This window comes from Nuphar pumila, chromosome 4 (genome assembly GCF_984573655.1).
Source record: "Nuphar pumila chromosome 4, dmNupPumi1.hap1.1, whole genome shotgun sequence".
Taxonomy (NCBI): domain Eukaryota; kingdom Viridiplantae; phylum Streptophyta; class Magnoliopsida; order Nymphaeales; family Nymphaeaceae; genus Nuphar; species Nuphar pumila.
The window spans coordinates 10,596,641-10,609,112 of NC_143252.1; the positions used below are offsets into that span (position 1 = coordinate 10,596,641).

The following is a 12,472-nucleotide window of genomic DNA, read 5'->3' on the forward strand; positions in this document are numbered from 1 at the left end:
AAAAGGACTAACCTAGTAAATCAAGTGGACTTGATCCAAGTGGGCTCAGGCTTGGCCAAGCAGGTTCAAGCTTACCTCAAGTGGGCTTGGTCTAGGCTAAAACCAAGAGAGTGAAAAAGACAAGAGGGGATAGAGAGGCTAGAGAGAGAAAGTAAAGAGAGAGGTGATGATGATTTTTTTTAAAGGGGTCTCTTCCTATTTATAGCCAAAACTTTGGATTTTGGATATGTGTATGGGCTTGATCTGATCCATCTAACCCATCTCATACAGATTCAAACTTAAGGTTAAAGTAATATAATAACATCTATATTCCTGTGAGACCCACTTGATATTTTTATGAGATATTTATGTGGAGTTTGCAAGATATTTTTGTGGGGCCTGTGCATTTTTGAAGTTTCGTCAACATTTTTTGTGAAAAAAAGTGAGTATACTAATCTCTTCGTCTCGATGAGACAAAACGGATTGGCTCTGCGAAATTCTCTAATTTTGCCTAATGAGTGAGATATGACTCCCTGACAGTTTGAATATATATTTATGAGGATATGTCCTAAATATAATTGGCTATGTGAAATTACTTTGTTTCATGTTTCAAGTTAATACGATAAATTTATATAAAAATACCTTTTATTTTTATTTAAAAATTTACTGAAAAATTACGGATCTTACCGATGTGGTCAGACCTGACCAAACCTAACAAAAGATCTTAAAGGGAATGACCCGATGAACCATACATATGGACCAATTTGGATCCATAAGGTTTAAGCCCAATGAGGATTTGATTCACTGATATGTTTGAGGGGAATACAGGTCCACATGATTCATGAGTGTGTCCGGATCTCCTATGACTTCATGACGCAGTGGCCTTTGCCTATGAAAGTACCAACCGGCTCCCGCTTGGTGGTTGACTCATGGACAAAAGGTGGGCTTAAATAGGGGTGTCGACGGGTTGGGCTCAGTTGGGTTCCAAAACTGATATGTCTTTGAGGTGCTGGTACTAGGCCGGGATCTAGGTCCTATCACATCTACTATAAGAAAAACCATACCCGGGTCCTATAAGGACCACATGAACCAGACCCGATCCATAAAAACATTTTTTTAATCTTTTTTATATTGAAAAATCACATGTCACAATCGGAACTCAGGTCAGACCCATGTCTGGTATGAAATTTCACAGACAATACCAGCTTCATATACTTATCGGATCCTTTGGGTCCAACCTGATTTTCTAATTGGACCTCTTTCTCTTATCACAAAACCCTGACCCTATAGGGTTTGGTATGGTCTGATCCTGGCCAAACCCGATTCATTGACACCACTAGGCTTGATTTCATGTAACTGCAAACACATCAGATCCGTTCAGATCTCCAAGCTGGAACAAATACATTTTTCTCGGATATGGACATTAAATAAGATCCCATATGTGCATTCAAATCGGATGAAAATTCACCTGTTTGAACCTTTTCAAACTGGAATGATTGGTTCTGTTTTTGGCTAGATCTAAATTTGGATCTGACTCAATTCTGGTCCATGCATATTTTACATGTAAAATTCATGTTGTTGACCATTTTATACTGGATTGGCATTGCCATTTAAATCTAGAATAAGATTAGACTGTACTTCATGGATAACCCTCAAATAACAGGCAGTATGGTAGAGGTTCGTGTTCAGGTTACATCGGTTGTGAAAATGAAAACCCAAATCCAGCCCACATAATTTCGAGGTATTTAGAAAAATGTTGTCAGTATCGGTATCGGCCCTGTATCGTTTGGCCAACGATTCAGGTGAATCAGCCCATACCAATACTCAAGTGAATCATTCTGAATCGGCCAAAAAATAATTAAAAAAATATTATGTGTCAATTAGAATGTGACAAGTGTTAAGGCTATTAAAATAATTTTAAGTGTTTTTACATTTATTAGAAAATAACCGATTCAGGGGTGAAGCTTATCTATTTTCTGCCGATACGATAGGCATCGAGTCGATGCTGGCTGATACCCACCGATACTGACAACATTGATTTAGAACATGTCATGTTTACATAAAAAATATAACAAATTAAAACGCCCTTGTCATGCCCAAACACACCATGTGACTTGATCAACCTTAGCTGCTTGTTGAGAGAAGAAGGGTGGGGTAGCCGGGTAGAGATGTAAATGGACTGGATCCATATGCCATTTTTATGAATTTTGGCTATTCCGATCCAATCCGATCCGATTCATATCTGACTTATGTATTTAACTGTTTCGGGGAATGGGGTCTTGAGGCTTATTTGAGAAATACTAATTGGTGCAATTTATTTTGTGGTATAAAAAAAATACAGGGCTTTCCAAAGTTGATGGGTTGAATATATCATAGACTATACCCGATTCACATGTTACTATGGTCAGGTTCGAGTTGGGCCCAAATAAGATCTGGGTCTGCATTTTTTTGTACATATCCAGACATCAAGTTCGGGTTAGGTTGGGTACCAAGACAAACCCGACACATTGACAGCCCAAGGTAATGCTTTCCTCGAGGGAAAAGTAAAAAATGAATAAAAAAATGGATTATATCAATGGCAATGGTGACAGGAACCCATAATCAGTAAAGGCTCTTCACATGATAACATTTGCTCGGGCCCCACAACAATTAAATGTAGGAATTACTCGAATCAAAATCAATAAAAAGTGAAAGATCTGATTTGATCGAGATCCGAATACAACAACCTGTGAAAATTTATTAATCCAGATTCGAATTGTAACAGGAAAAGTCTGAATTCAAACCTAAAATTCATTTGGATTATTTTAAGATCTTATTACTTAAAAATAGTCTCACATTTGAATCCAATATTTGGAAAGCAGATCAAATGGTTGTTCTGCCCAACTAGGGGGATTCAATTAGGGGCGGTTTGGAGGACAAGGGGCAAAACCTTGTTTTGAGGGGTAATGTTTGCAAAAAACCAAGTTTTTAACCTGTTTGGGTGACCAAACCAGGTTTTTTGTCATGAAAAACAGAAAATTAAAAAAATTAAAAAATAAAGCCGACCATTTTCTGGCCAGCAACCAGCCGGGAAATGGCCGGGATGGTGTCTCCGAGCAAGGGCGGCACCTTCCCAGCAATTTTCCGGCGGGTGGCTGTCCGAAAAGTGACCGGAATATAAAAAAAAAGTCTGGCCACCCATAGGCCAGAAAATTGCAGGATGGTGTTGCTTTGCATGGGCGACACCATCCTGGCCATTTTCTGGCCGGTAGATGGCTGGAAAATGGTCGGTTGATTTAAAAAAAAAAAGCAGAAAAAACAAAACAAAACTTGCCAGCCACTAGCTGGAAAATGGGCGGGATAGTGCCGACTGGCAAAGACGACACCATCTCGGCCATTTCCCGGTCAGCTGGCTGGAGAACATGGATTTAAAACAAAACAAAAAAAAATTTGGTCGCTTTTCAGCAACCTGATGGCCTGAAAATGGCCGGGACGGCACCGTCCATGTCGAACAATATCGCCCGACTAATTTTTGACCACCGCCTGGCCGGAAAGTGTCCGAACGGTGGTTGGTTGTGTCAAGAAGAAGGGGAGGAGTGGTGGGCGATGGTGGTGAGAGAACAGCTAACAACCCCACCCACCCCCCAAAAAACAAAAACCAAGTTGGGTAAATGAAAAAACGGGGTTGAGACGATTTGTCAGAAACTGAGTTTTCAAAGAAAACCCAATTTTGTTTTCTTTAGTATCCAAACGGCCAACCTGGTTTTTGGCATCATCCAAACGGTATCTTAGCGGCTGCCCCTACTAAAAAGGGAAGACTCAGTGTACTGCCCTCATGTCTTCTCCCTCAAACATTGAACCACACCTCTAATGTTTCACTAAAACAGATACACTGGCACCCCAAAAGGTATGCGGATTTTGGAGCTCCGCAGATCTGAATCAGGTCATGCCCAACTTGCCTAACATCTTTCAGAGGACCTGGTCATATCATCAGGGTCTCTCTCTCTCTCTCATAAGATGGCTTGATTTAGAATGTGTAAGTTTTTTTTCCATGAAACTAAGCCCACAATTGTGATCTGATTACAATACATAAGTATAATTTTATGAGTCTTGAAAAAAAAAACAATGGCTTATAATGTGTGATATTATAAAATCATATTTTTTAGTAAGGAAACCCGATCCGATAGCCGATTCCTATCCATGCTGAATCTAAAGTCAGATTGAGTCGACATGACCTGCACTTATTATTTCTGGTTCATTCAGACAGTATAATCGACGCGACCCAATATTACCACATTTGAATGGTCAAGAATATCATAAATTTTATGAAGTGGGTAGTGACGATTCATTCATGAAACACCTTCGTCTCTCTCTCCTTTCTTCGGTAGTGTTATTAAATGTCCACTAGACTCTCATAATGTTGAGTAAATACTTTCGGTGGTGATAATAAATGAATGAAAACCACGGGAAACCTAATTTGCTTGTGTGATGCGATGACTGGATATCAACAGCATCTCTCTACCACGGGCAACCAGCCGCAGTTTGTGTGATGCTATGAGTGGATATCAACAGCATCTCTCTCTCTCTCTCTCGTAGTTCCTTTAGAGCACATTATAAATATAGATGAAACGGCAGACATACTTTGTGTTTCTTCTTGACTGAATTCTTCTTTTTCCTCGGTGCAGTTTCCTTTAAGATGGGTAGATGGAGGTTCTCGTTGGCATACATGTGTCTCTTGATGCCTCTTTACTTGGTGTTGGTCGTTGAAGGGAAGTCTCCTCCGCATCCTGCCCGTCACTACGTTCTGGTTCATGGCTCTGGTCATGGGGCTTGGTGCTGGTATAAAGTCCAGACCCTCTTGCGGAAAGCCGGCCAAAATGTCACCAGCTTGGACCTCACCAGTGCCGGAATCAATCCCACCGATCCCAACACCCTTGTTACTTTTGAAGAGTACAACAAACCACTCATCGATTTCCTCTCAGCTCTGCCGGAAAACGAGAAGGTACTTTATATATATATATATAAGGGTACCATTCAACCAAAGAAAGGTCCAAAATCTAACGGGGCAGGTTATATGTGCACCCCTGAACATGCACTGTAGTTATAGTGCATGTTCGGGGTTCGGGATCCCGACTGAACGCCACACAACGTTCAGTCGGGTGTACGTCACCCATACACCCGACTGAACGCCATGCGGTTCTCAGTCGGGACCGAACATGCACTGTAGTTACAGTGTGTGTTCGGGGGAGAACAGGCACCACTCTCTCAAAATCTAATGACCATCTGAAAACTCTGCTGGAGCATCTCATCAATCAGATCTTATATATTTGTTCTTTATAATTTTAGTAAAAAATATGCTTTACCACATACTACAGTATATAAACATGTTTTTTAAACCTAAAAAATGAATGGCTTATAATGCATTTAAAACTTAGAATACAAAGTATTGTGAGCTTTTGAATTTTATTGTGTTAAAAAATACATCTAAACATAAAAAATTAATAATTCAAAACATGTTTCTCACTAAGTGAACGATGAAAATCCAATATGTAAGGTCTAATGAAAAACTCAATCTTTAGAGAAAAAACACCTTTTGATTATCATTAGTTGTAGATTTTGGATCTTTCTTTGGTTAGATCGTCCTCCTTTTATTTATATATATATATATATATATATATATATATATATATATATATATATATATATATATATATATATATATATAGAGAGAGAGAGAGAGAGAGAGAGAGAGAGAGAGAGAGAGAAATAAATGCTAACTAATTTTTATAGCTAACCACTCGCTAACTAGGTTTTTAAAAGGTTTTTGCATGTTTTTCTAAAATCTAATTGTACATTCTTGTTTGACATGGAGCAAGAGTCGATTCTTATGAAATAAAAAATGTAGAACACATAAGAGGTGAGATTTAAAGAAAACATGAAAAAAAACGTGAGGTTAGATTTAAAGAAAACATGAAAAAAAACTTTCAAAAACCTAGTTAACAGTTAGCTAGAAAAGTGCTTAGCGTCTCTCTCTCTTGTATCGTTCACATGATTTGTTTGATCCCAACCATAGTGACAGTGCTCTCTATCTCTCTCTTATCGTTCACATGATTCGATCCAAACCATGGTGACAATACTCTCTCTCTCTCTCTCTCGTACGTTCACATGATTTGTTTGATCCCAACCATTGTGACAATGATCATTCTCTCACATGATTTGATCCCAACCACGGTGACAATGCTCTCTCTCTCTCTCATGACAAAAGTTGAAAATGGCAAAATAATCGCTGCCAAAAAATAAATAATGTAAAAATAAAAATTACACTTGTAAAAGAAGTAAAAATTACACCTGTGGGCTTCAAGTTGTGATGTCCTATCCATATTGACAAATCTCACTAAAATATCTTGAGAATTTGGCCAAAAGTTAAAAAATGGTAATTTCTCGCGCTATTTTCAATTTTTTGTGAGTTTTTTTTTATCAAAAACATAAATATCGCATTTAAAACATGATATTTATGTTTTTATCAGCTATTTATCGTGGAAAAAACTGTGTAGTTTTTATTTTTAAATATTTATTTACAAAAACATATTTTTTATATTTTAAATTAATTTTTTATTGCCAAGATTTTGCCAAAAAAACATGAGATTTAAAAAAAAAAATTCTCACTAGTTTTTTGCTGCCGATATTTTGTTGTTTTTAAGTTTTGTCACTATGGGCCTATCGACTCTGCTGGCGTTCATGACTCACCCTACAAGATGAGTGGAGCCCTAATTGTGTGGAGTACTTTAGCTAGCAAGAATTTGTGCGCATACTTGCATTCCCTTGGCTACTTGGTCTCTAGGCTTTCATTCTCAAAAAGATAACCAAAACTATATCCAGCCTTTTGTATACATGATTTAAATAGTTTTTTCGTTTTCCTTGGTTTAATTTTCCTTTGCAATGGTTGTTTTTACTTTGTGGAGCTTATTATTGGTATTTTAATATGTTGCCAATCTTAACATTGCAGGTTGTGTTGGTAGGACATAGTGCAGGAGGTCTGAGCTTGACACACGCCATTCACATGTTTGGACCCAGCAAGATAAGTGCTGCTGTTTTCGCCGGTGCAGTCATGCTTAGATCAGGGTTCATAACTAATGAAGACATGGAGAATGTATGTGTTTTTCATATTTCTTATAGAAAAACCTGTGTTTGGGCATTTTTGTTTCATAGGAAATGGCCCCTAGATTCATATATAATCTACAAGTTTTTGGGAGTTCATGATTTTGGGCATGCTTTTCTTGTCATGCCCAAACACACCATGAGACTTGATCAACCTTAGCTGCTTGTTGAGAAAAGAAGGGTGGGGTACCCGGGTAGGGATGCAAATGGACTGGATCCATATGCCACTTTTATGATTTTTGGCTATTCCTATTCGATCCGATCCAGATCTGACTTTCTTATGTATTTAGCTGATCTGAATCAGATCCCCTTGCATCCCTAGGCTTCCTTTTTTTTTTTTTTGGGGGGGGGGGGGGGGGGGGCAATGGGGGTCTTGAGGCTTATTTGAGAAATACTAATTGGTGTGATTTCTTTTGTGGTATCAAAAAAATACAGGGCTTTCCAAAGTTGATTAAAGAGGTCAGATTAGTTTTCAGTCAAGGACCAGGGAAATCTGTGATTCTGACAAGCTTCTCATTCCAACCAGAGTTTATAAGGCAAATTCTCTACAATAAAAGTCCAGAGGAGGTACTATTGAGGGGATTTCATTCTCCTTTTCCCTTTAAGAAAGCAAGTTCATTAAGAAAGAAGAGGAAATTCAAGATCCCTTGTAATATGATTATTATCAAGGTTAGCAATCTAATTGCTTTTATTTTCTTAGAGCCATAATCAATGTTGTCAGTATCGGTGCGTATCGACCGATACATTTCGTATAGGCAGAAAATCGATATGCTTCACTCCTGAATCGGCTATTTTTGATAAATGTAAAAAATGTTTAAAATTATTTTTTAAAATTATTTTAATGGCTTTAACATGTGTCATGTTTTGATTGACACGTAATATGTTTTAATTATTTTTTGCCGATTCACTTGAGTATTGGTATCGGGCCGATTCACCTGAATCGTTGACCAAACGATACAGGCCGATACTGACAACATTGCGTATAATGCCTGTGGCTCGAGAGCAGATTCAGTGATAGGGGCCAAACACATATATCACATTATATGTGTTCGGCCCTAACCAGTGGTGCCTGAACCCCATTCAAAAGGGCCGAACACATTATCACACAAGCACTCCTCCTGCAGCTCACCCTTTTCTTCTAGAAAAATGAATAGTCTGAGCCACATAATCTTGTTTATGAACTACTACCACTACTACTATTTTGATAGGCAAGTGCAAGATAAGTCTCTTAGGATTTGAACTGGAGACCTCTCGGTTATGATAATATGATCTAACCATCCAGCTACTTCATTTGACCTTGAAATTGCTATTATTTTTCACACACAAATCACATTATTCTTAAATGCCATGATACAAGTAAGGGCAATATCTTGAAATTTCTTGCAAATCTATCGCAAGAAATTCATAGGATGTGAAAATAAAAATAATATCATAAGAAATTCAAAATCTTAAATTTTTATTTTTTAATGGAAAATTCTGTATATGACACTAATTTGTGGCACAATATTACAACTGGCTGGCTGCCAGCTAGAAAATATGACGAACATGGCTAATTTACTTTTTTTTTTTAGTTTTGCCCTTTTGTCGCATCAAAAATCCGGTGCCGGGGTCGAAATCATGGTGCTTTATTTTTGAATGCGACAACTTACATGGCACTTGACTTTTTTAGACAATAACTTAGACAAGTGGTTTGACCAAGGCACCTGATAAATAGCAAAACCATAATCAATTGAGCAGATTTGTCATATTTTATAATTCACCGCCAATCTTGGTATTGTGCCCAAAAGCTAGTGTCATCTAAGTATTTATCAGTTTTTTTTTTAATAAATTTTCTTTCATATTTTTTATATTCTTAATTATAGATGTACCAAGATTGTCCCAAATCAAAACTTTTTTTTTCAACTTATCAAGAGATTTTCCCTTGGTGAGAAAATATCGAGAATGAGATTGTAACTGCCATTTTAGATTATCTAAAACACTGGCATATCCTTATTTCGATAATTGAAAAAAGATAACTGAAAAAAGGACAATCTTTTATGTTTTTAAAACTCTCAAAGAATTTCTAATTAATCAGAGTGTGAAAACATTGAGATTTCATTGTCCCTAATCAGAATTTCTTAGTTTTGACATCTCAAGGTGGAAATTTCAATCTTCACTTTTTTGGATTTACAACCCAAAGAAACCACACATGGCATTAAGACCTGGTCACACTGGCTCAGCTTGCCCTACTTGTGCCGGCAGCATAAAACTTCAACTCTAGGACCCCTGCCCCCGGGGACTATTCTACACATTGGTTCGCGCAGAGGGGCGACACCCATGAAAATTAAACCTTGATTGCCCGTCTAGCGGCCAAACCGCCCCCCCCCCCCCCCCCCAAGAAACCACACATGGCATTAATACCTGGTCACACTGGCTCAGCTTGCCCTACTTGTGCCGGCAGCATAAAACTTCATCTCTAGGACCCCTGCCCCCGGGGACTATTCTACACATTGGTTTGCTCAGAGGGGCGACACCCATGAAAATTAAACCTTGACTGCCCGTCTAGCGGCCAAACCGCCCCCCCCCACACACACACACCTTTGGGGCAACATCATCTTCACTTGTTTGCTATATATTGTAGTAGCAGTGAAAACCTTTCATTTGTTGCATTGAACATGATTTAGTTGGTATCTGTAAAATGTATATTGTGTGTCAGGATGTTATTCTTGCTTCTGCACTTCTGAAACCTGCACCAGCCCATGCACTACAAGCAGCTAGGTTCAACATCACTGGAATAGATGTTGATTCAGTTCCTAGAACTTATGTGAAAACCAAAATGGACAGAGTGTTCAAGCAGGAGCAGCAAGATGCCATGATTAAAAGATGGCCTCCAAGCAATGTGGTGACTCTCAATGCAGACCACTGTCTGTTCTTCTCAGCACCAAAGCAACTTGTTAATGTACTGCTGAAGGTCTAGATCAAGCTCATAGTTTGAAATAAGACAAACAATAGTAAGAGTGTAGAATGAGGGTGACTAGTGTCTTTAGTATGTATTGTGATTCTCTGTTTTTCTTTTTCTTTTTTTAATGCTGATTTCTCTGCATCAGCTTCAATGAATAACAGCATTTCCAGTCAGGTTCTATGGGTAATGGGATGTGGTAATTAGCCATATGGTTAAGGTTTGCATCATCCAATCTGAATCTAAATACGCAACTCTTTGGTTCAATTGAAAACCAGCCTGAATCGGTTTTCTTTTCTTTTAGTTTTTTCATCATAATTGTGATATTTTGTTCACCATTATGGTGTTTGAGCGTCGAATACATATTTTAGAATTTGATTGGATCCTATAGTCATCATTTTCCTTCATTTCTGTATTTTTCCTTGTTTTATACAATTTTTCTTGTTTTTTTTTCCATTTTTTTGATTTTATGTTTTTTGATGTTTAGAACAATCAATTTTGTAAATAGACCGATTCAAAACTATTCAAATCAATCCCGTTCGGGCCAATTTTCTGAATCTTTTAAAAAACCGATCCGCTTCAGAAACTGATCCCGGCAACATTGATATCAGCTTTCACTCCCCTTCTCCACAATTAACTATGCCCTTATAATGGCACAATTAATAGCTACTGGACTTGGTCATTGTCTCAGACCCATTACGTACCTTTAGATCATGAATTTCTTTTCCTGCTTTTGGGATTTTATTTTTTCCTAATTTCTCGACAAATATCAGCAGCCAAAATCTCATGAAAAAAAAAAAATTATAAACCTCTTGTGGTTTTTGGCAAAAAAATTGGAAAAATTAAATTAAAACTAAAATCAATTTTAATTATTTTTATGAACGACAAATAAATTTTAAAAACTAAAAACTCATAAATTTAATTTCTACCGATAATTACTGAAAAAAATGGTCAGGTAATTTTTTCAAAAAAAAATTTGTGTGATTTTTTAAAATATCGCCGATATTTTTCACCTTATTCCACTGTGAGGCAATGAATGCAACTATAAATTTTGAGGTAAAAAAGTGAGTTGATGACCATGTGGATCATTGAGGCAAAACTGATTAATGGCAATGGACCTAGATGCTTTATGCTTTGAATTTTGGAGGGGAACATGAGTAACCATTTTTGCCAAAAAGTAAATGCAATAAATATGGCATTCATGGTATGCCAGTTTTGACACTGTTGAAGATCTAAATTAGGGATGGCAGTGGGGCGGGGCGGGGGACAAGGTCTCCACCCCCGCCCCGCCTCAAAATTTTATCCTCCACCCCGGCCCCGCCTCCGCGGCGGGGATGGATTTTCTCCTCCACCCCCGCCTTCATCCCCATTTCATGTCCTCCATCCCCGGTTCAAATGGGGATGAGGCGGGGCGGGGATATTGCGGGGAAAAGTGGTCGGGACGCGGATGAGGCGGGGATCGTGGCGGGGAGTGGAAAAGTGCACGTCCATCCCCGCCTCCACCCCTGGATGGGGATGGATTTTAACCTTCGTCCCCGCCTCCATCCCCGTTTCATACCCTTCATCCCCGGTCCAAACAGGGCGAGGCGGGGTGGAGCCCCGCTTTCCCCCGGTCCACTGCCATCCCTAGTCTAAATTTTGGGTCAGGTTGACCCGTGTCCTAACCGTAACCATAATAGCAAATATCGGCGATATTTTGAAAATTAGTAATGAAGCACCTACTTCCACCTAATAAAAGCTTCAAATTTTCAGAAAAAATAGCATTTTTTGTTTATCAATCATTATTTAGTGGAAAACAAGTTTTGGATAATGTGATTATGACATACATGCAGGTTTTTTATGATCTTCAAAAATCAACGGCTCACAATGTACCATAATTTTATGACTCCAAAAAATCTTATTTTATGATTCAAAATATGATTCCTATCAAATAAGGTCTGATTGAGAAGATACAACCTACAACTATGATTTCTAGTAGGTGAGAGTAGGTGCTCCCAGACTAGTTTAATCGCAGTATTTTCCAAACCCGACATAATCCTGAACAATTCATAAGATTTTGAAAATAATATCACAATTTTAATGTGATATTATCATGCATGTTATTAACACAATATCAACGTATTTTTGTGTTAATGTTTTTCTCTTATATTTTAATATATTTTTAAATTCTGAATATAGTGATGTTTTATTGAGATTTTCTCCAAAAAAAGGATTTTATTTTTTATTTTTTGCAAGATTATCTCCTGCCAAGAAGACCCTAAGAATAGATTTGCTACTAAGGTCCTAAGTAGTCTCTGTCTTTTTCCTTTTTCTTTTTTCTTTTCCTTTTTTATTGGTTGTCCAAGAATTAAACTTTATGCATATGATTTGTATAGTTTATTTAGTAAAAAACATGGTTTGGATCATGTGGTTGTTACA

At 37.8% G+C, this 12,472-nt stretch overlaps 1 protein-coding gene across 3 annotated transcripts; it reads left to right on the forward strand.

The window, feature by feature from the left end:
• Nucleotides 1–4,492: 4,492 nt before the first annotated feature.
• On the forward strand, nucleotides 4,493–10,230 carry LOC149839344 (methylesterase 17-like). Of its 3 annotated transcripts, XM_090004087.1 has the most exons (5): nucleotides 4,501–4,550; nucleotides 4,644–4,960; nucleotides 6,965–7,108; nucleotides 7,552–7,785; nucleotides 9,812–10,230. In XM_090004087.1, exons 2-5 carry the CDS (start codon nucleotides 4,655–4,657, stop codon nucleotides 10,070–10,072), a joined length of 945 nt encoding a protein of 314 aa, XP_089860213.1. In that variant the 5' UTR covers nucleotides 4,501–4,550; nucleotides 4,644–4,654; the 3' UTR covers nucleotides 10,073–10,230. The 3 variants fall into 3 exon arrangements, with proteins under 3 accessions (XP_089860212.1, XP_089860214.1, XP_089860213.1); XM_090004086.1 differs by having other exon boundaries at nucleotides 4,493–4,960; XM_090004088.1 differs by having other exon boundaries at nucleotides 4,493–4,960; nucleotides 7,552–7,683.
• Nucleotides 10,231–12,472: the final 2,242 nt, after the last annotated feature.